Below are 27,394 nucleotides of genomic sequence, written 5' to 3' on the forward strand. Positions count from 1 at the left end.
TCCCTCCACCTCTCTCTCATACCTGTGCTCTGAGCCAAGAGGCCTTCCTTCAAAGTTCTTTAACCCCTTTCTATACCTCCAGCCTGGCTCTGCCACATTACCAGCCCAATTGGCTAGTAAGCAACAAAACCAACACATCAATCAGAGCAGTGTGACTCTGAATCCAGACTCCTACATACCTCCCTTAAAGAGGGTCCTGTGGTTACTTCATTTTCAACATGTACCATAAAGTCTTTATGTTAGCCTACAGCTAGTCACATTGAAGTCAGCAAGAGAAAGTATCATCTTATGATAATAAATACCGATGAGAAAGAAGTCTAGCAAAGTGGTTTATTCTTACAAGTTATTGCTGGGAAAGGTCCTTCAAACAGACCAGTGCAGTAGAAATGCCTTGGAGAAGGATCAGCTTTTCAGATTTCTTCACAACAGCTCTATGATTTTTGTATCTCCGTGTCTTTAAAGGGCCACTACTTCAGATGACAGTAACTCTTTGGTGTTTATTTCCAAATTTGTGATTTTTCTGAAGAGGCTACTTTGGGGCTGTGAATTGTTTCACTGTCTTTTCACTCTCTCTTTTCAGTTCCTCAATATGGGCATCCAGGCGTTCTAGAATATGATGAGACCTCAGTTCCTCCTCTTCCAAAAATCGTGTAGCTATTGAACCAAGGGGAGATACAGGCGAGGGACTCTAGAACAGAAACAGATTGGCATATGTAAGTTGAATATTCTGTTTCTAACACATGTTATGCATGATATTTTCTATCTAGTACTATTGAAAGGTGATTTTTAAAAATACCTTTTCCTCTGAAGGGATTGTTTTTGTTTTTATCCTAATGACAAGAATAGTTCATTTAAAAAGTTCTGCAAAAATTAACACAGATCTCCTTCTTTCTGACCCAAGTTGTGTAAGTGTAAAGCGTCATATAAGACATTAATTACTGGTCTGAAAAATGTCTCATTTTAGACTTGTATATCCTTCTATACCCCAGAAGAAAATAACACTTAATGCCTGTTATTCAAACATGGTTTTAAACTCTAAATATGTTACTTTTACTTTAAAACACAGAATATCTACCTATAACATATTAGACACCAGTTAAAATCAATTACTCTTTCCTTCTCCAAAATTTCCATCTGAAGTCCCCTATTTGACACCCTTGGGCTCAGTGGTAGTTCAGAGCTCAGACTTTAGAAAAGTGACACAAGACACATATCACATGTAGTCGAGCCTCATCCGCAGCAGTTGTTTTCTATCAAGTCACCTCAAACACTGAATTAGTGAATACAGAATCACTGCCCCTAGGGAAATACACATACATATCTCATACAGATTATCATGCTAAAAACAACTCATCCTAGTAGATTAAGAGAAAATGAGGGCAGGCTGGTGTTGCTAAGTGGTTGAGCGTTGTCATATGAACCAGGAGGTCATGGTTCGATTCCCAGTCAGGGCACATGCTGATGTTGGGGCTTGATCCCCAGTAGGGGTCATGCAGGAGGCAGCCAATTAATGACTCTCTCATCATTGATGTTTCTATCTCTCTCCCTCTCCCTAACCCTTTCTCTCTCTGAAATCAATAAAAACACATTTTTTTTAAAAAAAGAGGGACCAAGGTTCAGAAGTGGTTAGTGACTTGCCTAAGGCTGGCCCACTAAGGATGCCAGAGCTGGGATTGAAACCCTGTTCAAGGTGCCCAGAGTCTGAGCTTCTTGCTAAACTGCGCTGCCCATCCCACTCCAGCCTCTGGTCCTCCAGGTACGAGAGCTGAAACAGGAGGGCAGGGCCATGTGGCCACCTCAGCTGGGACTGTGCAAGACTGGTCGCTCAGATTTTTCACAGCTCTGCCCCTGTCCACAAATGATGTGGCAGAGCTGCAAGTACTGACTGGGGGTTACAAATACTTTTAGCAAGGAGGCAAATTCACAAACACCGAATCCTTGATTAATGAGGTTACATTCTGTAATCAAACACACTAATATTTCTGAAGTCAAATGCTGAGTGGGATAAAGTCTACACATATTATCACATTAGTTCAGGGCAGGGCAGGTTTCAGTGCCAAATAAGTGCTGCTGCCAAACTTGGGAAGAAAGTTAGATTTCGGGACTTTTTTGGACTTCAGAATTATGCATAAGTGGGGACTTATTTTAAAACTGATGATGGAAATGAGTGGCCCAAGACAAGTGCTTCAGTACAGAAAGCAAAAATGATGGTGGAGTTTGCACAAGAACAAGGGGCCAGCACAGTGTCAAAGAGCAGCCTCTGCCGTCAGGGCCAACATTGCACGACTTCGAGTCCGTGTTGTGGACACGTGGAATGCAATCCTTCCTCCACCTCCGCCCACCCCTTTCCCTTTTCCAACAGTTCCTTTTTTCCTTCTTCACTGTCTATGTCTCAGGACTATCCTGCCAGCCAGAGATATTCCTTGAACCAACCTTTCCAATACAAAATGGACCCTCTCTAAAAAACAAAGGAAGGGTGTTTCCAATTAGGGATAAAAACAAAGGAATATCTTATGCTATATTTCAGAACTAAGATGTATTCAGAAAAGTAATCATGGCTGAATGTGTCTTCATAAGCAAAACCATAAGACAGAAACACATGAGAATAATAATAAAGGGTACTTAAGATAGGAACCAGTGAGAAACAAAATAGAACAAAAACATATCACACCCCTCACCCTTAAAAGTTAAAATCAAACTAAATAAACTTAATAAACTAGGAAGATCAGAAAGTTTCCATACCGAAGACATTAACTCTTCTTGGTCATTTATACTCTCAGAGATAGTATCAGAAAAAATGGCTTCATTTGGATCTAGCACTGAAGGCAAAGAGTGGGCTTTATACAGAAAGTTGGGAGGCAGAGAGATGCAGGAGCTGGAAGGGCTGAAATGAGAACTCAGGGGGCTGAGGACCGTGGCTACGGGCCCCACCCTCTCCGGCGCCTGTCCTCGTGGAGGACAGAGACCTGCTTGGCGGCGCTCCGTCTTTACTCCATCGCGTCTGTGCTGGCCAAGGGATGGCCTGGAGAGTGGGTGAGGGAACAAAAACAAGAATTGTAGTAATTTTTCCCCTTCAAAACAGAAATGTTGTAGGAAGATCACTTAATAAATGAAAAGGCTAACTAGCTAAAGCTGTAATTTATAAAATAAGCAGTCCACTCAGACCAGGTGTTCTCGTTCACTCAGGCTCCAGATGTGCCATCCCCGCTGCCAGGCCACCCTCACGCACTTACAGTACGGCAAGGAAGGCAGACAAGCTGCCAGAGAACTAGCGTGGTTAGTGCCTGGATAAGGGGAAGTGCTGCGCTCACAAGGGCATCTAGCCCTGGCCGGGCAGCTCAGCTGGTTGAAGCATCACCCTGTACAACAAAAGGTTGTGGGTTTGATTCCCAGTCAGGGCACATACCTAAGCTGCAGGTTCGATCCCCAGTCAGGGTATATGTAAAAGGCTACCAATTGATGTTTCTCTCCCCACCCCCTTTATCTCCCTTCCTCTCTCTAAAAAAAAAATCAATAAACATATCCTTGGGTGAAGACTGAAAAAAAAAAAGAAGGGCACCTACCCTTATCTCAGGGTTGAGAAAGGTTAGAGCAGTGAGAGTGTCAGCAAAGGCTTTTGGGAGGAAAACATGTAAATCACATAGAAAGACCTGAAGCCAGGTGGTTTTTCACTTAATGCTGATTTATGGTAACAGCCTATAATTAACTAACCAAAAATACAAAGCAAGCTTTTTCTAAAAAGCCAACTTCTTACGGGGCAAGTGGGGTTGGGGTGGTGGCAGGCAGCAGGAAAAGGCTCAGGGGAATAAGGACATTGTTTATACGGACATCCAGAGTGTCTAAAACCAAAGCTTGAATGAAAGTGCTCTACAACCCCCTCCGTGTTTTAACCTGACAGGAGCCTTACTTGTGCACATTGTACTTCAGAATTAAACATACAGCCCTTTGATGAAGATTTAATATCTAAACATCAGAAATAATTCTCAAAGAAATGAGAATTATATTACAAAGATACATATTTTAAATAAACTGTGAAGAAATGTTACTTGAACTCTGTATTCTTGAACTCAGGTGCTCTGCTGTATGTCGGTTTTAAGAGCATGTCATGGTTTTTTTTGCACATCTGAGTAGAAATCTCCAGCTTAGATTGGGTGTCCATCAAATCTTTCTGTAGTTGTTGATTTTCAGACACTAATTTATTTAATGCCTCAATATAATTCTCCTGGAGGTCTGCTAGTGAAATCTCTTTTGCCTAATAAAAAAGAATACTAGAGTCACTTAATCTGTATAAAATACTTGCTATCTGTGATATCGCGGCTCGTGGAAAAGTACTTTCTTTTTAGTTGTAACTAGTTCATCTATAGCTTTACTTTGGAAAAAGTGAAGATTTGCTTTTGGCTAAGACTAAGAGAGAAAAGGGGTTCTGTCTCTTGCAGTAAGCGGGGTGAAAAGTTAGAGCACAATGGGCTTTAACATGCACCTGGCAGGAGGAAGGCTCAGAACTAGCAGGGAAGAGAGCTCCAAGTGAGAATCAGAAACAGAAAAAGCAAGAGAGCAGCCATGGGTTCTTCAAGAAACAGAAGGTTCAATAGCCTGGAATACCTGTGGAAGAAAATCGAGAGACCAAAAAGAAAGAAATTGAACACAAGTTTCCAAAAAGGAATTCTGGCTAGCAGGGGCAACTTTTAAATACTCTGGCCTTAGACAGTTTTCCATAACGTTGGCACCTATTTGTGTGTGTGAAATACATTTGGACATGATAAAGCAGCACTCAACTATAAAGTGGGACTGACTGCTCTGATATGGTCTGAATTTTGTGATCATAAACTTTACTGCTCTTCAATTCTAGGTGTTGCCTGGTAATATAGTACCTGGGGGGGTGGAAAGTGGTCTGTACCATTTTTTTCTAATGACAAAATACTTTCATTAGCGGTCTAAAAATTATGGTAATCTTTGGAGTTTAATACAATGTTTACCTTGGTCTTTTCTGTAAATAATTTTCTGAAAATAAACCGATCAAGAGTGGTTTGACATACAGAATTTACCTAACAAAAACATAAACTTTAAAATACAACCTTTTAACTATCTGCGTACACTAGTGACAGTAAGTTACAAAATCTTTCAATAAGTCACCAATGCCAATTAAAATCCACCCCACCCCAAAAGAATTTGCAGAACATAGGATTTAAACTGCAAACTAATGTCAATTTTTAAATGTGGTAAATAATTTATTTTACCAGAGCTATTGTTTTCATTAAGATAACATTTATTAAAATAGTTATTTAACCCTGGCCAGTGTGGCTCAGTTGTTTCCATTCCCAATCAAGGCACATGCCCAGGTTTTGGGTTTGATCCCAAGAAGGGTTTATATGGTAGGCAACCAATGGATGTTTCTTTCTCACATCGATGTTTCTCTCTCACCCTTCCCCTCTCTCTAAAATCAATAAAAACATATCCTAGGGTAAGGATTTGGAAAAAATAGTTATTTAACCCAAACATTCATTTGTAAAAGCAATTCTACCTTCGTAGGTGGTAAAATACAAAAAGAAACTTTGTAATAACTATTCTTAATATGTACAACATATTCGCACTGAGTGTAGCTTCAAAACCAGAGAGAGTTTAAACTGCTGACAGGATTTTCACCAGCCAGAGTTTAATGTCTGGTGTCATTAAATATACTTTTTTTAAAAAGATAATGCTTGCCTTTGCCAGGCATCTTTTAAGTTTTCTCAAGTGTTATTTTATTAACAATTGCAGATAAATGAGTGTAAAAAGGTAATATAAAAACTCAGCAAGCACACACCTGGCTGTATAAAGAAAGGACAGCACTACCACTGTTTGATGAGGTTTCAGGAGAAACAGAGCTGAATAGAATCTCTGGTCATGGTCAGGCTTAAGTGCCCCTGAGAGTTCCCAACTCATATGTGAACAGGTCCTCACTGCATAAGAGAAGATTCTATCAATCAGTTATTGCCAAATCCAGGGTCTTCTGAAGATTCTGTTATAAACCGGTTATTCTTGGCTTTCTCCACTGCTAGCTTGGTACTGGCTTTATCTGGACATATAAAGTCATTTCCACCCCTCCCTCCATCTCCCCCCCTCACAAGATGTTTAGCTGTTGTCTCCTTTCCTATTTTTATCATCCTTGTAAGTTTGTGCTTTAAAAAAATTCCTTTCATTATAGTTTTAGAGGTCCAGGGGGAGGGAGCAAGATTAGAGGCATATTTTCATCTGCCACCTTAAGTGACGGCGTAATATTTCATAGAATAGAGAGCCACAAATTAGCCATCCCTCTATAGATTAACATTTAGTTTATTTCACATTTTTGGATATTGCAAACAATACTGAAATGCCCATTTCTGCATATTTGCTCCTCTAGGATGGGTTCTTTGGGAATGCAGACTGATACGACCTTTCTGGAGAATTATTCAGCAATGACTATCAAATTCAGAAATGCACGAGACTCAGTTTATAGGTTATATATATTTCAAGTTTGATGAATGTTACTAAATTCCCGCTAGAAAGGCTCTATCAATTCACTTTCTCATTTACAGAGCATGAGAGGGCCTATTTCCCTATATTTTTGCCAGCACTGGCTATATTAGTTTTTAAATATCAGTGTCAATCCAATGAGCAATAAAATATTTATTTTGTTTTGATTATTAGGGAGGTTGAGCAGCTCTTCTTGTTTACTGGATTCTTGTATTACATCTATGAATTATCTATTTATGTCCTTTGACCATTTTTCTACTGAATGGTCTTTTATCATCTTTGTAAGAAATCCTTACATATTAATATTTTATGTTAACCTTCGGTCTGTTTATAGATTGTCTCCCCCAGTCCATTAGTCTTTTTTTACAGGATCTTTTGCTGCCCAGAAATTTTACATGTTTAAGTTGTAAAATTCCTTACATTGTACATTCTTCATGGTTTCATGATGTTAGTGCTGACTGTCACAAGTATACACGTGTTTCTGTGTCCGACCATTGCTGACTATTCACGAGATAACTCGTGGCTGCACTTACATTAATTTAAGTAATTTTAAACACCTTGCTGACCGGTCATGACAGAAAAGTTGCCAGGCACACGGGCAAGTTCTGGCTCGAAACAGCCGGTCAGCAAGGTGAGAATCTTACCTTCCCCAAAGATTATAAAAATAGTTCCCCATATTTTCTTTTAGCTGAAATAAAGTGGTCATCTAGTGTTTTGCACTTCCTCCAACCCAGCTTCCATAATCCCTAACTGTGAAATTAGAACTACATGGGAGCAAATAGGGGCACTGAGTAAACTATGCATCTTTGGAGGCCCATGTTCTCTTGGAAGTACAGAAAAGAAGAATTCTACAGTCCTTGAGCATTTGCCCTATATCAAAAAAAGATGGGTTAGAATAGATGGGTCATTCTGCAAGTTATAAGAACTTATAGCAAAACAGCATCACCACTTTATAACTCACTGTTAGCTAATCAAGTTCTCTGATTTCACAGGAGCTGGTACACACTTCTTATCCTCCCTACTAGACTATTCTCATCTCTTAAAGGGAAGAACCCTCTCATTCATCCTTGTGCCATCACCTACTAAAATGCTCCAAACATAAAGACTTCAGAATATTTGAGGGAGTTAATTCAACCTTATAGAAATATAATTAAAACTAAATTATTTAAAAGGTGATATACTTTATAATGAAAAGATATTGTGAACATCATAACTGTAACAATAACAGCACCTAACACTTTTTGTGTGCTTACTAAATGACAAGCATTATGCTAATTCCTTTATATACATACATGTATTTTATCACATACATAATATAAAAGATATCTTCCAGTTGCTAGAGTGGAGAGTCATGTTTTGCTCGCTTCCATCACTATATTTGAGAAAGTTTCTGCAGAAGGATCATTCCATATTTGACCTTAAGTCTCTCTTTACGGTATCAATATTCACAAAGTGATCTTTTTAAGGCTTAGGTAGCAGAAAAACTTAAGTTTCTATTTATGTACCTCATGTAAACCCACTTCCAGTTTCATCACGATTTCAGAAAGATGACGATTTTCTAACTTGAGTGACTCCAACTGATCCAAAATCTCCTGAGAAGGGAAAAGCAGGAAAAACAAATACACAGAAATAACAAATAAATCAAATATATCCTACACAATGTTTTCACATGTAATTTTCATTAGGCAAAGTTACATTCTTCATTGATAGACATAAATATTTTCTAAAAAGATTTTTTTTAAAAAGTGTTTCAAAGTGAATTAACATACATGTAATTAAAATGTTATTCTAAGAAGATGAATCAGTTCATTGGCAAATCCCTAACCACTCTCCTGTGTTAGCCTCCTGATTGGGCTTCTACCTTCAACATCATCACATGGACTGCACAAAATAATACCTTATTTTCACAAAACAACACCTTATTTTCAGTCCTCATTCTACTCAGCTTTTCTTGACCAAAAAGTCCTGCCTTCCTGCTTCCTTAGTGAAAACTGTTTCCTTCCTTAGTGCTACCATTTTTATTTTTTTTTAGCTCCATGCCAACTCCTTTTTTACCCTAAATGAGTAATGTCCTCAGTTTGGTCCAAGTCTCTGCCCTTCATACTCTACGCTTTCTCATTATAATCTCCAAATCTCTCAGGATGTTTCAAATGCCAACTTCATGCAAAGACTTCCACAGCTAAATGTCTCATCCTGATTTTAATCTTGAACTCCAGGCCCTCTGTGGAACTGACTATTAGATATTTCCATATGAAAGTTCAGCCTTCACCAGAAGCCAAACCAATGTCCCCTCTCTCGGTTCCCCTGTTTTGTACCTTTCATGCAAATTCATTACCCTCCACAAAACTGCTCCCTATCTTTTTCTCTTTTTCACTAAAGAGCATCACTTTCCACTCAGCTGCCCAGGCTGGAATCGAGTGATATCTTTCTTTAACTCTGTCTAACTCACCTGCCTTGTCCAATCAAATACAAAGCCCCATTGATTTTACCAGCCAAGTATCTCCAGAATTCATCCATTTCCCTCAGCACCTGGGTGGTCTCTTTGCTCCTTGCTCCTTCCATATGATAACCACAGAGATCTTTCATCCTGCTTAAAGCCATTCTCCACTGACAACACTCAAGGTAACACTCAAACTCTTAAGCATGACTGATAGGACCCTTCAGGAGCTAGCCCCTGCTTTCCAGTCTCCTCCACTATCACCTGCCCCACTTTTACTCTAGCTTGTCACACTCTCACCACACACCACAGCAACAGTCTCTTTCCTTGTATGTGTCTACTCGCACCTCCCCACCAATCCTCACTAGAATGCTTGTTATCAGCATACTCTCTGCTCAAAGCAGGTGTCTAACAAAAACTTACTGAATTAAATGCTATTATTATTTTATTATTTATCTTTAATAAATTCAATCTTCAAAAATAAACTTCAAGTAAAAAGAGGTTTTATTCTAGTGTTACCTTGTGCTCTACGGCTTTTTCTTCTGCCTTTTGTATCTCTGCTTTGAGTCGCTTTTCCATGTCAGAGGAAGAACTTTTGGCAGAAGCAATAGTGACATCTCGCTGATGTAACTCCCGAGTCAACTGGGAAATTTCCATCTTCATTCCTTCTAGTGCAGAACTGTAACTCTGGTCAGTCTGTAAAATCTGTTCTTTCAACTACAAAGAAACAGAAAGGAAAGGATGAAAAATTAAGAGAAAGTATGTAGATAGAAAAATATATTAATAGTTAAAATAATATGGTAATTTTTACCGTACCTTCAAGACATGAATTGTTTCCTAGATTCAATTGGCAGAAAATTAGCAATTTACCAAATTGTATTTCTGTACTGAAGGTCATATAGTTATACCCACAATCACTACTAAATAGCAAAACGGGACAGAGGTGATTCAAACATTGAGAACCAGTATCAAAGCCCATGCACACATTATTTAGAGGACAGCACCTGGGACCTTCACTTTTTTTTTAGCTACAAATCTAAAAATTTTGTTTACATGGTTTCCTGGTCCACAGAAGATAACAGAAAGACAAGAAGAAGAAAGGGGCTAGAAGTCATCTCAAAGAAGTAATAAAAAATATGAGTCAACAAACAGGCCAGAGCCCATTAGTGCAGAGACAAACAGCTCTGTATACCTCAGCAGCCAGCAAGAAAATTAACTACACCACAGCACAGAGAGAAGACATATCCATAACCACCTTTAGTCGGTAAGACAATATTAAGTGCTAGCTCATATAATATCTCTTTGCAAGCAGGAAAGTGTGTACCTTTTACAAATATTTTCATAAAAATGGATTTAAAAGTTTTAGAGTACAAAGAGGGAAGGCCTCAATTCCCTTGAAAATATTTGTGTGGCATCCCTGAGGATGACAAAAAAGATACTTTTCCTAAGCACATTCCAAGTGCTCATCTACTCCTGAATATCAAGTGGCCCTTTGGACTACATTTTCTTCCATTAAAAATAATTCCTGCGACCTTCCAACCTATAGTTCCATTCATAAGCACAAACAATTTTGCGAGCCCAGCATGCAGATGTTTACCTTCTTAACCTCTGCCCTGTACTCATTGTTATGTCCTTCCATCTTCTTCAGTTCTTCATACTTTTCCATTAGTTCCTGGCTCAACTGTTTACATGTTGTACTTACAGATTCCAAGCTGTATGAAAAAAATAGGATCACATGTTTAAAATAGAACCCTAAAACCCACAAACTGAATTATCTAACTTACCTTTTTGATGTCCAAGACATCAAAAACATCACCTCAAATTAAAACTCATTTCCAATTTCCTTATCACCAGAGGCAGCTAAATCCAACTCAAACTCTTAGAGATACTTTTGATTTCTGTGTTTACCTATAGTCTTTCCTTCTGCTTAAAATTTAACTGGTTACAAAATGCTAAAGATTACAGCTAATTTTCCCTCTCTAGTTGTACAGGATTTGCTATCATAATCTAAATCCTCACTGCACTTAATTGCAATCCCAGCCTACACACAGCTGCCAGAAAACTCTTCTCTAAAGAGTTCCCAACTTGTCGCCCTTACTTAAGAATCAATCCCTTATCAGATATAGGAACCTCAGGGGCACCATACCTCTCTTATCTCACTGCACATTTCTACTAATAAAATCATTTGCTTCTAAGTCAACAGGCTTTACTGTTTGTCGTGTGCCATTTGTCACACCTGACTTTCTGTCTCTGCACACATCGTCTCCTTGACCACAAAGTACCTTCCTCTCCCACCTGCAATGGATGGTGAGCATCCTTTCAAGAATCAGATCAGCATTTACCTGATAGAGCTGCCCCAACCCTCATTCCCCTAATCATCTTAAATACAATTTATTTTCCATTTTTTATAGCTTGAATGTACAAATTTTCTAGAATTTTCTATCTTAAATCTCTACTTTAAATTGCTCAGGTCCAAAACATGTATATTTTGTCTACCGAACTACAAATTCTATAATTAAAATAATGTCTTTTACTTCTTGTTTCCCTCCGGCTTTGCCCACCATCCCCCCTCAGCCCCTGGATCATTTGTTCTAAACTGTTCAATAAATGCTTAATAGCTACCTAGAGTATTTCAGCAACACAGTCAACTTACCAGATAAGCTATCATTCAAAAATACCATCTTTACAATACAGCAACACACTAACAATTATTTAAATCCCTCCAGTTAAAGAATATTTTATTCAAACTGAACATCACAAATAAATTATCTAAAAGGGTTCCTCTTCCAGTTGCCTTTCGATACAAAAAAAGAATTTTTTAAAGCCACTGTTTTAGTACTGAACACTGATGTTTGTATTCGTTCATTCCAATTTTACCTATCTCTAAAAATCCCAGAGTGCTCTTTTGTTTGGTACTTGGTATGTCAAACACTGAGTTAGAAAGATGAGAGATAACCTTGTCCTATCTACAGTGGAAAAATTGGGGCCTACAGAGGCTAAGTGCCCAAGGTCACACTGCAGGTCAGAGCAAGAGGCAAGTCTCCAGGCCTGAGGAGAGCCCAGTAAAATACCGATACATGTTACAGATTACTCAGAAGCCAATCAATGGAAAATCTATGGCAAAAATGTTAAATCAGTACTACTGTCAAAAAGAATAATGAGATTTTATCTTATTTTATTCAGTCTAAAGTGTGCACATATACCTCAACGATGATAACCAGGAATATCTTAAGTATTCCAAGGTGAAAAAGAAATAAAGCAAGAACTATATGCATGTGTGTAGGCATGTATATTTAACATGTAAAGAAAATACTTGGTGGTTTCCAAAAACAAAAATTAAAAACAAAAAAGGTATTACTTAAAGATAAACTTAAAAGGGTAAAAACAGCAATTTTATTTTTTTTAAAAAAAACATATTTATTGATTTCAGAAAGAGGAAAGGGGGGTGAGAGAGAGAGATAGAAACATCAACAATGGGAGAGTCACTGATCGGCTGCCTAGCCCGCAACCCGAGCATGTGCCCTGACCGGGAATCGAACCCCGATCTCCTGGATCCTAGGTCGATGCTCAACCGCTGAACCATGCCAGCCAGGTAAAAAACAGCAATTTTTTGTTGTTTGTTTGCCTAAAGGCTAATAGTTTATATTTTTTATCTTTTAGATACAGAAACTGTTAGTGTATCAACAGTCATGATTCGTGTTTAAATAAAATATCAAACTCTCCCCAGTCAAAAAATTTAGAGGTATGACAAACAAAGTTCACAAGTATGACAACAATACAAGTGAGCTCGGCGTGGTATAGCACAAATCAGGATTAAATTAATACCAGGGAAATACCGAAAGCATTTCAGAACAGAGGGAGGGAGCGCCTCATATCCAGTGTGACTTGCCAAGGGCGGGTCCAGCGAGGTGGCTGGTGGAAAGGAAAGCATAACTGAAAGGAAAGCGTACTGAAGGGGTAGCACACAGGTGGAAGGTGAAGAGAAACTGACAGCACAGACAACTCTTTTGAATAATTTGGTTTTGAGGGAGAGCAGAAAAATATGGAAGTAACTTGATGGGGATATAGGATTAAAGAAAGGTTTAAGTATCTTCCCCAAGATGGGAAACATTAAAGCATATTTTATACAACTGGAAAAGTTATTTATCAGAAAGGAAGAACTTTATGATGCAAAAGAGAAGAGAAAAAACTGTGGGAACAGTACACAAGTGGAGTTTTAGGAGCACGGACATGTCACCCATCAATTAATCCACTGTAACAGATTATGGGCACAGATGTAGGCAGACTGATAGATTTGGTGGCAGAAAGATGAGGAAGTTTTCCTTTAATTGCTCCTGTTTTCTCAAAGAAATAAGAAGTTAGGCCATTTGTGGATGCTAGAAGAAAAAAAACTTTGTTTTTTCACTATTAGTTTATCAATATAATGATCAACATCATTTTTAACAACTTGACCACTTTTGAAATGTGTATATGAGTATCTATCTACCTGCTTTCCAGATGAGTCACCTCTGCCTGCAGAAGTTCCTCACTCGTGTGGGTAAAATCCAGCTGGGAGAGCACGCTGTCTAAGTCCTGCTCTTGTGAGGTGTACCGCCTTTCTGTCTGAGACTCCTCTAGTGACCTGTGAGAGGATACAGGGAACTACTAAAGGCCCTTTATCTTTGCATACAAAAACAACATGCAACACGTTCAAATTTCCCAACCGTTTTTTTGTTAACGAAACTCTCTGGGACTCTTCAGTTTGTCTCCTGCTCTAGGAAAAGAACACTGGGGTAGTAAAGAGGAAAGAGATGATGCTTCTAAAAAATGTCAGCAGCAGTGTACCCTTTCCCAACTTGAACTTGGCCTCATTTTCAACGGGAAAAAACAAAATGATGAAAATCACTTTGTTGTCACTTTATACCCTGAGTCAGAGAAACTGGAAAATTATCAGAGTTCTGGCAACAATAGAAATGCACACCAGAGTTTAATCAAGCAAAAAGAGCACAGCTCCTTCTATTTCTTTCCACTACAAACCTCACAGCAGCAACTCATATCAGAAATAAAGTCAGTTTTAGAAACTTTTTTAAAAGGGCCATCTCAAAGCTGGCCTATCTATGATATTGATGATAAACAGCTGATAATCATGGCCTAATCTACCAAGGAAGGGAGGCCTTCCAGGAGATGTGAGCTATAATTCCTTTCACATTTGGAGTTTGGCCAAGGGTACAGATTGACCAAGTGGTTCCTAACTTTCTAAACATCAGTCTCTAGGCTAGGGACCCAAATTGGAGGCAAAAAAACAACAACAAACCACACAAAATTTTATATCACTATAAAAATTTAACTCAGAAATTAAAACTGAATAAGAAAACCCATAATATGGTCAAACACAAAATTAAAAATATGAAACATTAAAACTGGTGCTTGATGTCAAAACACCAAGTGGCTAAGATTAATATTTAAGATGAAATATACCTTATGGCCTCTGTTGTGTGTTGAGTGTCAGATGCCTTTAATTTTGCTCGTAGTTTCTCCTTTCGCACTTTTGCCTCATGGATGAAATTTTCTTGAGACTGAAGAGTTGCCTTTAATTGTCTCTTTTCTTCCTGCAAGACCTAAAAATTACTCAAAAAAAAGTCAGATATTATTACAATTTTCCTATTTCAAAAGAAAAGTAAACCAGGGAATCAGACTGTAAGTTATATAATAGGCACTACATTAATAAGACTACAAGTATCTGACCCACCAGATACATAATAGGAAAGAAACCATAGATTTTGGAAATGGTTCCAGATTAATTACTCTCTCTTGAAACATACATACATACATACATTTCCCCAATTATAGTAATTTTAAAACACACCTCTAACAGTTTTTCAGATTCCCTCAATTTTTCTTCTTTTTGCCGCTGCTCTTGCATAACAGTCATATTGGTTCCAACCAAGTCATTGACCCTCATGTTGAGGCGCTCTATTTCCAACTCATTGGCACAGATAGTGTCATTGGCCCGCTCCAGCTTACCACTCAGGTGCTGAATTTCTGACTGGCGGGACAGCTCTACAGACTCTAATTTCTGTTTCCGGTTGGCAAGCTGAGCCTAGAAAAACACAGATTACCAATAGGTAAAAGTGAAATGATAAAAGAATAATCAATGAATAAGGAAAACTAAAATGAAACTGAGCTTTACTTCCGTAAAAAACATAAAACATTAGCTCATTAAAAATATAACCCATTCATGGTAAAAAAAAAAAAAAGAAAACTCTCATGATAAAAACTAGGCATAGAAGGGAACCTTCTCAACTTGATAAAGACTATCTATAAAAACCATACAGCTACAGCATAGGGAATAACGTCAATAACACTGTAATAACTATGTATGGTATCAGGTGGGTACTAGACTTATCAGGGGGGTTACTTCATAAATTATATAAATGTCTAACCATTATGATATACATCTGAAACTAATATAAAATTGTTATTATATTTTATATGTGTTATATTTTATTTTTCAGCTGTAATTGAAAAATAAAAAAAGAATTTAAAAACAAACAAAGAAAAACCATACAGCTAACATTATACTTAATGGAGAAACATGAAGCTTTCTCACTAAGGTCAGGTATACAGCAAAGTTGTTCCCTCTCACCACTCATTTTCAACATCACACTGGATGTCCTTGCTAATGCAATAAGGCAAAAAAGGAAAGCAAAAGGTATGGGAGACATACAATTGTCTTTGTTCACAGATAACATGATCATCTATGTAGAAAATCTGAAAGAATCAACAAAAAGAACTCCTAAAATTAATAAGCAATTATAGCAAGATTGCAGATACAGGTTAACATACAAAAGTCAATCACTTTCCTATATACCAACAACGAACATGTGAAATTTAAATTAAAAATAATTAAATACTAAGTATAAATATAACAAAATATGTACAAGGTCTGTATGAGGGAAACTACAAAACTCTGATGAATGAAATCAAAGAACTAAATAAATGGGGATATATTCCATGTTCACGGGCAGGAAGACTCAATATTATATGGATGTCAGTTCTTCTCAATGTGAACTATGAATTCAACACAAAAGCAATCAAATCCCTTCAACTAACTTTATGAATATCAACAAACTGATTCTAAAGTTTACATAAAGAGATAAAAGACTAAGACAATAGAAATACCCTAAAAGAAAAATGAGCAAAGGACACAAACAATTTACAAAAGAATGGAAATGGTCATAAGTAGATGAAATAATGCTCAACCTCATTCATAACTGAAATACAAATTAAAAGGAATAATCAGATGCCACTTTTTTCACCCACCAGATTAGCGAACACAAGCCTAAAAGTAGGGAAAATTAAAAGAAGTAATAGTGTCCAATACTGGAAAACTGTGAGAAAATGGACATTCCCAAATATTGCTAGTAAGTCTGTATCAACACATCTTTGGAGAGCACTTAAACAATATACGTTAAAATCTTAAAGCATGTACAGCTACTCTGATGCAACAATTGCACTTCTAGGGCCATATCCTAAGAAAATAAATAAACATATATTCCTAAATGTTCATATAAGGGTGTTCTCCCAAGCACTCACTATTTATAAGAGTGAAAAAGTAAAAAACTAAATGTTCTACCATAAAGGACTGGTTACATAAATTATGGTGCATTTAATGGTAGACTGAACTTCTATGCAATCATTATGACCACATATTTGTTGACATGTCATATTTAAAAAAGAAAACTTTTCAACTTGTGAAAATTAAATATTGTATTGTAAAGTGCTTAGCATAGAGCCTGTCACAGAGTAAGCACTCTATGTTTTAAAGTTATGTTTTATAGAAAATTTCAAATATACACAAATATAGAGAGAATAAGACGATGAACCCCTATATATTTTCATCACCTAGCTCCAACAATTAACAACTTGCCATTCTTGGTAATTTTTAAAGTTTGCAACTATCCCTCCCTTATGATGTGTTTTTCTACCAAATGTATATGAATGCAATGTACACTGCATATAAGCACAGAAAAGGGTGGGAGAAATTTACTCCAAAATATTAATCATGGTAAATCTCTAAAGGATAGGATTATAGGTAACTTCATTTAATTCTCACTTCATCTACATTTTCTCCTATTTCTAAAATGGGCATGTGTTATGTCATTTCAATGGCTGACTGAAAGAAAAGAACTCAAGCAAATACATAACTCAAAGGGTTAGAAGTTATTCTGAGCCTCATTTTTGAATGTTAAGAAATATGTAAGAAAAACATTTACATCAAGAATTTTTTAAAATTGGGGGAAAGCATCAATGTTGATATCCACTTATCCAATCTCCCCGTCTTCTACCTTTATTGTTCAAAGTGACTCATATATGAACAAAATGCAATGTACTTTTATTGGATTCAATTTGAGCATCAAACTGTAAAATGACATTATTTCAGACAACTGGGGAAATTTGAACACACTGGATATTAAATTACGTAAGAAGTTATCTATTCTGCTAACGTGACACTGGTATACTAAAAGTATGTTTTTTAAGTTCTTATTGCTGGGAAAGAGACAATGTGTGTCACATGCTTTGTAATACTCCAGCCCAATAAGAAGCAAGGAAGGCTGAAACAAGATTAGCAGATGAGTTTTCAATGGGCACAGTCTTAGATTTTGCACTTTGAAAGGTACTCAACAATCTGCATACAGTTAACATTACTGTGCTATATATACTCTTCAAAGTGGTTAAGATGGCAAATTACAGTTTTAAAAAACGATTGGCAAAATGATAACTATTAATGCTGGGTAACGGTACAGAAAAGTTTATTAAAAAGTTTTTGTGGTTTTTAATGAGGCCCATGCAACTCAGCTACAGAGTGAATCACAGAAAGACTTTCTTTGGTTAGTTTGCTGAGGGAGAGAGAGAAATGTGAGTAACGTTTTCTTTAGCTAAACAGCAGCTTTAACTAAAACAAAACCACCAGAAGAATAATTCAAACGCCCTAGAAGGGAAACAAACATTAGCTTTCTAAAGGCTTTTCACTCCAGCCCGAGCTGAAGTGTGGTAAATAAAACCTCACTTTACAGCCAAGTTTCAATTATGCAGCGTAATCACAGTAGTAAGTTGAAAATAAAGGATCTGCAATCAACAGTAAGTACTCGCCATAGATGAATAATTGAAAACTATTAAAAGCTCAATTTTCTTTTTTTGCCAACCTGAAGGCTACGATTAGAATATAATGATACCTTATGGGTATTTATGTTTACTTAGTGCTTAGTTCAGGTAAAAAATCTCAAGTCTAGACATTCAGAATTTTATTGGCCCATTCTGGTTATGTAGCTTACTGTAGCTTTGAAAATAAGTTTACTCCCTGAGGCCGCTGTGAGTCCTCCTGCCATTCTCAGTGGAGTCACTCACAGCAGAGCCATTAGTGGTGTTTATCAGCCAGCTGATATTTCAGGGGCATGGTCAAAAGCCAATACATTGCCCTCGCTGGTGTGGCTCAGTTGGTTACACGTCCTCCCAGGCACCAGCAGGTTGCTAGTTGATTCCTAGTCAGGGAACATGTCTGGGTTGTGGGCTAGATCCCCAGTAGGGGGCATGCAGGAGGCAGCAGACTGATGTTGCACTCTCACATTGATGTTTCTCTCTCTCTCTCCCTCTCCCTTCCTCTCTTTCTAAAAGTCAATAAACTACTCTTTAAAAAAAAAAGCCAATACATTACAGAGACTTGAAGCAAAAAATAAGCAGATTATTTTCTTTTTTAAATAAAAAGCTTCCCTCCAGCTCTCTTAACTTATTCAGTCTATTCCTTCCTTCTATAAAACTGGTAACTACCAATCTCAACAGATTATCATATAAAACAGATAACATATAACTATATATTCTAGAGAATTGTATCTAGAAGCAGCATTGATTGAGACAGTGTCTAGCACATAATAGATAGTCACAAATATTCATTTCCCTCCATGTTTCCCATTATTTTCTTGGTTCTTAATTGAAAAAGCAAACAAACTGAATGTGTCACAAAAAGAAATATTCCTAAATTGGTGGCTATATTTTGGTTTTGCTTAAGCCATTAGTTCTTCATTAAAAAACAGTTTGTACTAGTGTTCTAAAAAGTGTTTCTGTTGCCACAAAGATACTGCTTTTAATTAGTGTGCACACTAATGCAGTGTGAATCTCTCAGCATTTGTGTCCAAACAGGGAGACTTGCTGAAGCTCCCGCTGAAGCACCTCAGCCAGTGTATGCCAGATACCACAGTCAGAGCAAGACACAGCCAGAAACAGCCAGAACAGGTAAGCCAGAGACACAAAGAAAGGGAAAAGACAGAGAGAACAGGGGTAGAAAAACAGAAGTGGAGGGAGAGGGGGAGAGAACAAGATTGGGAGAATGAACATGAATGTGAGCGTAGGGCGAGCACCAGAATTAGAGACACCGACAGAGTAAGAGCAAGAGAGCAAGCATGAGTGAGGGAGAAAGGAAACCAGGGAGGAAAGCAAGCAAGCAAAGGAACAAGTGGGCATGAGGACACACGTGGATATGAGTAAGCACATGTCCACTGCATCAAGCTAGTTCAAATTTAATCAAAACCTCTCTGCCTTGAATTCTTTTAAAACGTCTTAAGTCCTACCTGAATGATCTCTGATTGTTCAGCCAGAGCTTTCCTTTGGGCCTCCAGAGAGGATACCTGTTGCTGATAAATCAAACGTTGCTTCTCCCAGTCCAGTGATTTCTGACGAAATTCCTGAAGAGGCAATTAAGGCACTTAACTTCTAAGTACTTCCCTTGCTGTCATACTCCCAGATTCACTTTTACTTTAATTTTCCCCATGTCCCTGGGTACACACACACCATTCTCCACAGCAGGAGCCCCATTACTCACTTAGCTGATAGACTGTAGAGTAATACTGAATTCCTTACATACTGTGTATCTGGGTATCTGTCTTTCTAAATTTAACGCCCTAATGGTGAAGAGTAGGAAACAGAGGGGCTAATACTGGGTTCATGACCATTTTCACTGATTTGCTGCCACCTAAGGGTTATTGTAATTTTAGTTATTTTAGTAATTTTTCAGAAAACTGATGCTAAGATAGTTAACTAAAATTTCAAAATATGATTACAGATATCCCTCGCTAGCCAAATTCTTTTTTTTTTTTTTCAATCCTCTCCCAAGGATATGTTTTCATTGATTTTTAGAGACAGAGGAAGGGAAAGAGAGAGAGAAACATCGATGTGAGAGAGAAGGGGGAGAGCATGGACAGTTCCTCCAGCAGGAAGTCAGAGCACATGGGCACAGCTGCAAATAGGTGGATAGAAAGTATTGGAAGTTTGTGAGAATTCTCTTCTCATTGCTTCTACTTTCTCAGTGAAACAGAAAGTGAGATCATCACCCAAAGGTGAGGATGTGGGGAAAAGTGTTGAAAGTTTGAGAAAAGAGAAAAGTATGAAACAGTCACGGAAAGCAGGAGAGTGGAAATACAGTATGATTCTGGGTAGCATTGGTACCCAATTGAGGTGAGCAACCACAAACTTAAAATGAGGTCAGCCAGCATGATTACGTTCTCCAGCCATGTTCTGCCACTCACAGCAAGTACGGAGTGGGCAGAAAGCAGGACTTAACCAGAGTTATGGTTTTGCCAAGCAAATATAATGAAGCAAAAGGAACACAGGCACTGAAGGGGGGTGTAAGTAATGTAACCATGGAATTTACACTGAGTAAGGACTGGTAAGTGAGGACACGAGGTAGATATGGAACAGTGAAGAGAGGTGGCCGAATTCATTCACTTTAAGGGAGGGGGTCAAGTATTACTGAAAGGCCAGGGACTAGAGGGAGAGTGAGCTGAAAAGACAGGGATGGTAGTCAGAGAATGAGATGCTTCAAATGTGATTCTAGGAGGGCTGCAAGTATTGGTAATGACAACACCTAAGGAATGGTGATGGGAATAGATGGATGAGTCAGGGAGGAGATCAGAATATCTAAGGAGAAAAGAACACCAAGGAATTTGAAGACCAAGGGTACTATAAAACTGAACACTAAAACCCTCAAGAATTATGATAAGAGAGTGGCAATGAACTAGGAGCTGAAATCTTTGAACCAGGGGAATAATCCAGGGATCAGAAAGTGACTACTTTGGTTGTATGTACATTGGTTGGTGATATAGGCTGATGACATGAAAATCAAAGATGGGGTTTCTGAGGTAGAAAGAAAAGAGATTGGTCAGGAAATAGTAATGAGGAATTTGCGGGGGAAAGTCCAGGTATCACTGAAGAGGGTGAGAGAGGAAGCAGTATCTCTGCAGTCCTCAGTTTCTAAGCTCTTCAAATGTATAAAAATATTGAGATGCACAAGAATATTCAACAGAAATTGCAATTCTAGGTAGTAATAATATATTGGCATTTAACAGATTGCTCTGAGTAGAAACATTGTAAGTAATCATAAAAGGATGTTGAACGATGTTTCTCAAATTAGAATCAGCTACGGGAGTTGGATAAAATGCAGATTCCTGGGTCCCATGCCATACTACTGGATCAGCATCTCTGGGAACCTGAAGAGGACTCTGGGTGGTTCCTAGGTGCACTGGAGAACCAACGGCAGAGACAGAGGAGGGGAGCGGCAGATTCCTGGAGAAAAGTGTCAGCCCTGTGCTGCTGCTCCATCTACTCTTGGCAATGTTAACTCAACGCTCCCTCAAGGTCTTCAGGGACTCCATATAGTACACAATAATCAAAGTCAGCAAAGAGGGAGGTAAATGGCTCACTATATCTGAATGGGCACTGAGGACAAACAATCTGATATGCAGAGTGCTCTGTACAGAAGAGCCCTGTGCTTTCAATATTTACTAGGCCCCTACTCTGATAAGTAAGACAAGGACACTGCCACCAAAGATTGCTAGTAACTGGTGGTCAATGTTTCTCAATATTAGCATTCTGGGTACAATAATCCTTTCTGTGTGGATCAGTCCCCAGCATGTTTAGTGTCCCAGGTCCCTGTCCCCTAAATACCAGTTTCACTCCCAGTCATTTTGACAACCAAAACAATGTCTCCATATAGTCTCAAATGCCCTTGAAAGGTGGTACTGCTCTGTTGAGAATTACTGATAACTAGTAACCCCGTCAACGAAAGGGAATCATAAGATGATAGGATGTATAGATCACCCTTGACCTTTGAAATAGCTTGGTGGCAGTCCTCGAGATGGGAGAAAATTGATTTCAGAAACGAACACTACCAGAAACAGCACTGTCCTCTAAGAAGGCTGACAATCACTATGAAGAAATTATTACTATGAACGTACCTCTATTTTTCCGGTTAACCTCTCAATTTCAGACCGATCTTCCCTGTGGTTTTTGGAGTTTCCTCTGAAGTCCCTTATTTGCTTTTTCTGTAGTTTTTCATAGCTTCTCTTCAGTCTGCCTAACTGTAGACACAGTTATTTCTAGACTTAAAATTTAAGAATATGTAAACAGTGGTGGTGGAGCAAATTGGTATTGTGAAAGCAAGAGCAGTGCGAAATAGTACTACCAAAAATAGATTAAGAGCATCTTTGATTTGCAAATTAAAATACAAAACAACTCAAACTATATATAAAACATAAACACTAGAGAAGAAATACATTGAGTCAAAGATAGTATAAAGGGAAAATATTTTTAACAAAACTTTGTTATTACAAAAGCCCTGGGCTTAGGATCCCCGCAGTTCCTCCCACCCCCATAAAAGCAGCAAGGCTGTGGTTCTGAGCCATTCTCCTGCGGAACCCTGAGAGTCAGGGGAGAAGTATTTTGGAATGAAATTAAAAGTAATTTTCCCAATCTTAACAACAAAATTGAGTTGACAAATTGTCTTACTTATTTATCCCAAAATGCTTCTGAAACCTTTGGATCCTCCATTACTTAAAATCTAGTAACTGACTTAACTCAAAAATAATATTTAATATAAGTTTTTGGTATCAATAGGTCACAGTATTATACAAAAATAGCTTTATTTCTTTCAGGTACTCAACCAAGAAACACATTTTAGAACCTCTGTTCTAGGTAGCATCAAATGTATAATTAGGTCAAGATTCTTTGCCTGGACTTAAGAACAGAGAAATCAGTTCCCACCCCTGTTCCTCCCAGGGAACATGTACTTCCCACTTTACAAAGCAGAAACTGGCCCATTAACAAAATTCTCAAGGATTAAAGAGACAAAATAATACAACACATAACAGAATTAAAATCTCACTTCTTCATGTAGTTTCTTTAACTCCTGCTTATATTCCATGGCTATCTCCTGCTTGGCTTTTTCATGTTCTTCCACCTGCTGACGCAACATTCCAACCTACAAGTAGACAGGTGGTAGCAGTGTTCATTATTAGCATTGAAACAATATCCCTGAAACATAAAAACAGAAAATAACCTTTGTACTTATCTGTAAACACAAGTTCTCAATTGTATATGGTATTACCCCACTTCTCATTTAAGTCAAATATCTAATTATTTAATGGTCTACAGCATTGCCATAAATGAGAAACAAACAACTGTTCTATTTCTACGTTTAGATGAAAACTTGTTCTCACTCTCTGATTTAGTCTCCATAACCCTTTCTATAAAAAAAAATTTTTTTAATACAACACATGAAAAAATTAAGAGATATACAGTTATAAGAACCTTGGAAACTAAGAATATTGAACAAAACTCTGAGATGGCAAGAATAAGTTCTATAAATCAAAATGCAAAATAGTAATGTCAGACAGAAAAGACAGTGGGAGACTTACACCTGCCTTACCATTTATCCCAATTCAGAGAAATCAGTTCCACCAACCAGAGCAAGGACATTATCCTAACCCATTTCACAATGGTTTGATACTAGCCACAGGCAGTTCAGGCCCAGCCCTCACCTCCATCAATATCCATCAGTATTTCTCGGCCTCTCTCCCAGTTAGAACTGCATCTGTTAGTAAGTGAGGAGGGAGCGGGGTGAGGAGGATCAGGAGGTACAATACAATATAGAATACAATATAGAATGGTAATTTTAAAAATAAAGCAAAAAATAGATCTTAAAAGTTCTCATCACAGGAAAAAAATTTGTAACTATGTATGACGATGATATTAAGCAGACTTATTGCAATAGTCATTTTGCAATTTATAAAAATATTGAATCATTATACTGTACACATGAAACTAATATAATGTTATAGCTCAATTATACTTCAGTGTAAAAAACAGGAAAAAATTCTTATAAGAACAAAGAGTTAACACAATTCCAATGAAAAATTCTAGTAGGATTTTTTTTTTTGAACTTGAAAAAGTGATTCTGAAGTTTAAACTGGAAGAATGATTAAATGTAGCTAATAAAATGGAAAAGAGAAAAACTACTCTTTAAAAAAGATTTAGTGAATATTTACTGGATTTCTGGGTAGGAGGAAACTTTCTAAGCTTAAAACTGAGTCATTTCAAAATAATAAGATTTGACTGAGAAAACCATTTATAAAAATGTTTTAAAGAATTTTTAATTTTTAGGTATCTTCTCACTTGTTTCCACTATGTTCAGAGATCATTCTCTATGATTTCAAGCCTTTGAATTGTGTTGAGATTTACCTTCTGGCCCAGCAAATGGTCAATTTTGGAAAGAGTTCTGTTTGTGTTAGAAAAGAACGTGTACTCCAACTCCCCTTGTGCAGAGTTCTGTATGTATAACTTAGGTCAAGTGTTGATCACGATGCTCAAATCTATATCCTTACTGATATTTGTCTCTTGTTCCATCAGTTACTAAGAAAAGCAGGTTACAGGTTGTGGGCTCAATCCCCAGCAGGGGGCCTGCAGGAGGCAGCTGATCAATGACTGTCATCATTGGTGTTTCTATCTCTCTCTGAAATCAATAAAGATACATTTTTTTAAAAAGGGGGGGGTTAAAATTCCCCTATACTATTATGACTTATTCTATTTCTCTTTGTAGTTCTGCCTCTTTTTGCACACAGATAAGGGAGAACGGGAGAGAAATTTCTTTTTAAACTATTTTATTAGATATTTACAAATTTCAATTTTTTGGGGGTTTGTTTTAGTTTGAGTTCTCCCAAAAGTGTAGCCTGAGGCATGGACTTCAGAGCACATAATTGGAAGTGATCCCAGGTAGCACAGTGAGGAAATGGGAAGGGAGACCCAAACAAGGAAGAAAAGCCAATAAAAGGGTGTGTGATTATTTCTTCAGTTAAGCAGCTGGGGCTAAATGACACTGGGAACTCACCAAGGAACCAGACAGAATGTGTTTCAGAATTGTCCCTCCAGGATGAGAAGCTGCAGAATATGCACCAGTTCCAGTTCCCCCACTGCTTAAGGCCTGCCTGCCCCATGAGTGTTAACATCCCCACACTTCTAGGTTTCACCTGAGCAGCCTTCTAAGACTCCAGGAAGAGAAGCATAGGTAGTGAGATGCTGGCAGTGCACAGGAGCCGTTGCACAGCCAAGATGAAATCAGGAGGCACAGGCCACAAAAAATGTCTGCTACAGTTACGTGCACTGAAATTTCATATTTTATCATTATGAAGTGTTTCTCTTCACCTGAGTAATGTTCATTGCTTCTGCCTCAAGTTCACTTTTTCTAATATGAATATACCTATACAATATTTCTACTCAAAGTGTTTTACATGATACACAGTTTTAGTTTTATTTCAACTTTGCTGTACTTCACAAACACCAAATAATTGAGTTTAATTACTTTTACCCAGCTGGAAAATTTTTGTCTTTTAATTGAGCCACTTAGTGTATTTACATTGAATGGACTTCTTTGGATTTAAATCTATCATCTTATTGAGTGCTATTTGTACTTAATAAGCTTTATGTTCCTTTTTCTCTCCTTTTTTGCCTTCTTTGGAACTGGTAACTTATCATTTCATTTCTTTCCTATTAGCTTGGGAGATATATACTCTATTAATATGTTAATATATACTTCTAATGGTTCTCTCAAGATTAAAACATGGGTCTGTGATTGAACAAATCTAATGTTAATTAGTTGTTTTACCAATTCCCAGGCAACCCAAGGACTATAGAAATACTTTGATTCCATTTACACCCCCAAATCTGACTTAAATGAGATCATAATCCTACACATGTGTTAAACTGAAAGGTTATTGTTGTTACTGACAGTCAATCTTCATTTAAATTTACCCACATATTTACTATTTCATTTCTTCCTTAATCTCTTAAGCTTCCATCTGGGATAACTTTCCTTCTTCTTCTATTTTATTTCATTTCATTTCATTTCACTATTATTTCATCATTATTTCATTTCATTTCATTAATTTTTTCCATCATCATCACTTTCCTTCTTCCTGAAGAAAATTCCTTAGTATTTCCTTGGTGCAGGTCTGTCAATGACAAGTTCTCTCAAGTTTTGTTGATTTGATCTTTATTCTGGGTATAGATTTCTGGTTTGGCAGGGGAAAAAGTCATTTCTTTGTAGATATTCTAGTCTTCTGGCTTTCACTGTTTTAGCTATCAAGTCAACTGTTAAGAACTGTTTGTAGATAATCTGTCTTTTATCTTGGTAGATAATCTTTCTGGTTTTGTTTGTTTCTTTGACTGTTTTTCAGATTTCTATTTTGTCTATAGTTTTCAACCTAGGTAAATATTTCTTTTTATTCATCTTGCTTGAGATTCTTGGATTTCTTAAACGCATTGTCTTTCTTGCTTTGGGCAAAAACCTCAGCCAATTTACCTCCCAATACTGCTTCGCCCATTCTCTCTTTTCTCTTTCAGGGATCCCAAAGTGCTCCCTGTGTCCTCTTTCTCTTCTGTATTTGCTTTCATTTTGTCTATGCTTTATTCTAAACATTTTCTTTTGTGCCATCTTCCAGTTTACTAATTACCTCAATCTTTAAGACCTTGATTTCAATTATTCTATTTCTCAATACTCTAATGTCCACTCATTTTGGAGTTTTTTTATAGTTTCCAATTCTTTCTTGAATTGCACAATCTTATCTTTAGTCTCTCTGAACACAGTAAATGTAACTACTGGAAAGTCTAAGCATGATAATACCACCATCTAGATTTGCCTTGGGTCTGCTTCTATCGTCTATTGCCTCTGTTTTTTATAATTTTTTTGTCTTGCTCCTTATGTGTCTGATGTTGCCTCCTCAGTGGTTATCAAGCATTATATTTGCAAACTTATTTGAAGAAATAATTTGAGAGCCAGAATGGTGATTTTTTTCCCCTTTGGAGAGAAAATGTAAGTTTGCTTTTTTCTAGGTTCCTGGAAGCCCTAGCACTCTGGAGCTGCCTAGCACTCTGGAGCTACTCTAGATCACCTTAAACTAATTCAGAGATTTAAATGTCTGCAGCTTAATAGCAGTTTGAAGAGGGCCTACTCTACATCTGGCCCATCCTTACTCCTTTCAGGTTCCCAACCCAAAACGAGGAGGGATTCAGGCCCACGTTGGACATCAAATCCTTTATTCTCTTAACCCCTTGAAGTTATCAAAAGCCCTATTCAGTCTCTACCTGCTCTCAGCTGCCATCTCT

At 37.5% G+C, this 27,394-nt stretch overlaps 1 protein-coding gene across 30 annotated transcripts in view; it reads right to left on the reverse strand.

Annotated features, from left to right (window-relative positions):
• Window positions 1–316: 316 nt before the first annotated feature.
• Window positions 317–27,394, reverse strand: part of CEP63 (centrosomal protein 63) — a 41,014-nt gene continuing 13,936 nt past the window's right edge. For 8 of the 30 annotated variants that reach the window (XM_081160085.1, XM_081160080.1, XM_081160089.1 and 5 more), the window contains 12 exons: window positions 23,121–23,216; window positions 22,195–22,317; window positions 19,534–19,647; window positions 14,775–15,008; window positions 14,387–14,526; window positions 13,416–13,550; window positions 10,527–10,641; window positions 9,449–9,646; window positions 7,998–8,084; window positions 4,047–4,252; window positions 2,743–3,022; window positions 317–688 (listed from right to left, as the gene is read on the reverse strand). In XM_081160085.1, coding sequence (XP_081016211.1) covers window positions 530–688; window positions 2,743–3,022; window positions 4,047–4,252; window positions 7,998–8,084; window positions 9,449–9,646; window positions 10,527–10,641; window positions 13,416–13,550; window positions 14,387–14,526; window positions 14,775–15,008; window positions 19,534–19,647; window positions 22,195–22,317; window positions 23,121–23,216 — 1,887 coding nt within the window. In that variant the 3' untranslated portion in view covers window positions 317–529. Of the gene's footprint in view, window positions 689–2,742; window positions 3,023–4,046; window positions 4,253–7,997; window positions 8,085–9,448; window positions 9,647–10,526; window positions 10,642–13,415; window positions 13,551–14,386; window positions 14,527–14,774; window positions 15,009–19,533; window positions 19,648–22,194; window positions 22,318–23,120; window positions 23,270–23,663; window positions 23,822–27,394 lie in introns of those variants that run through there. The other 22 variants (XM_081160082.1, XM_081160078.1, XM_081160081.1 and 19 more) reach the window with 7 other exon arrangements.

This window comes from Miniopterus schreibersii, assembly GCF_964146895.1.
Source record: "Miniopterus schreibersii genome assembly, chromosome: 15".
Lineage (NCBI taxonomy): Eukaryota > Metazoa > Chordata > Mammalia > Chiroptera > Miniopteridae > Miniopterus > Miniopterus schreibersii.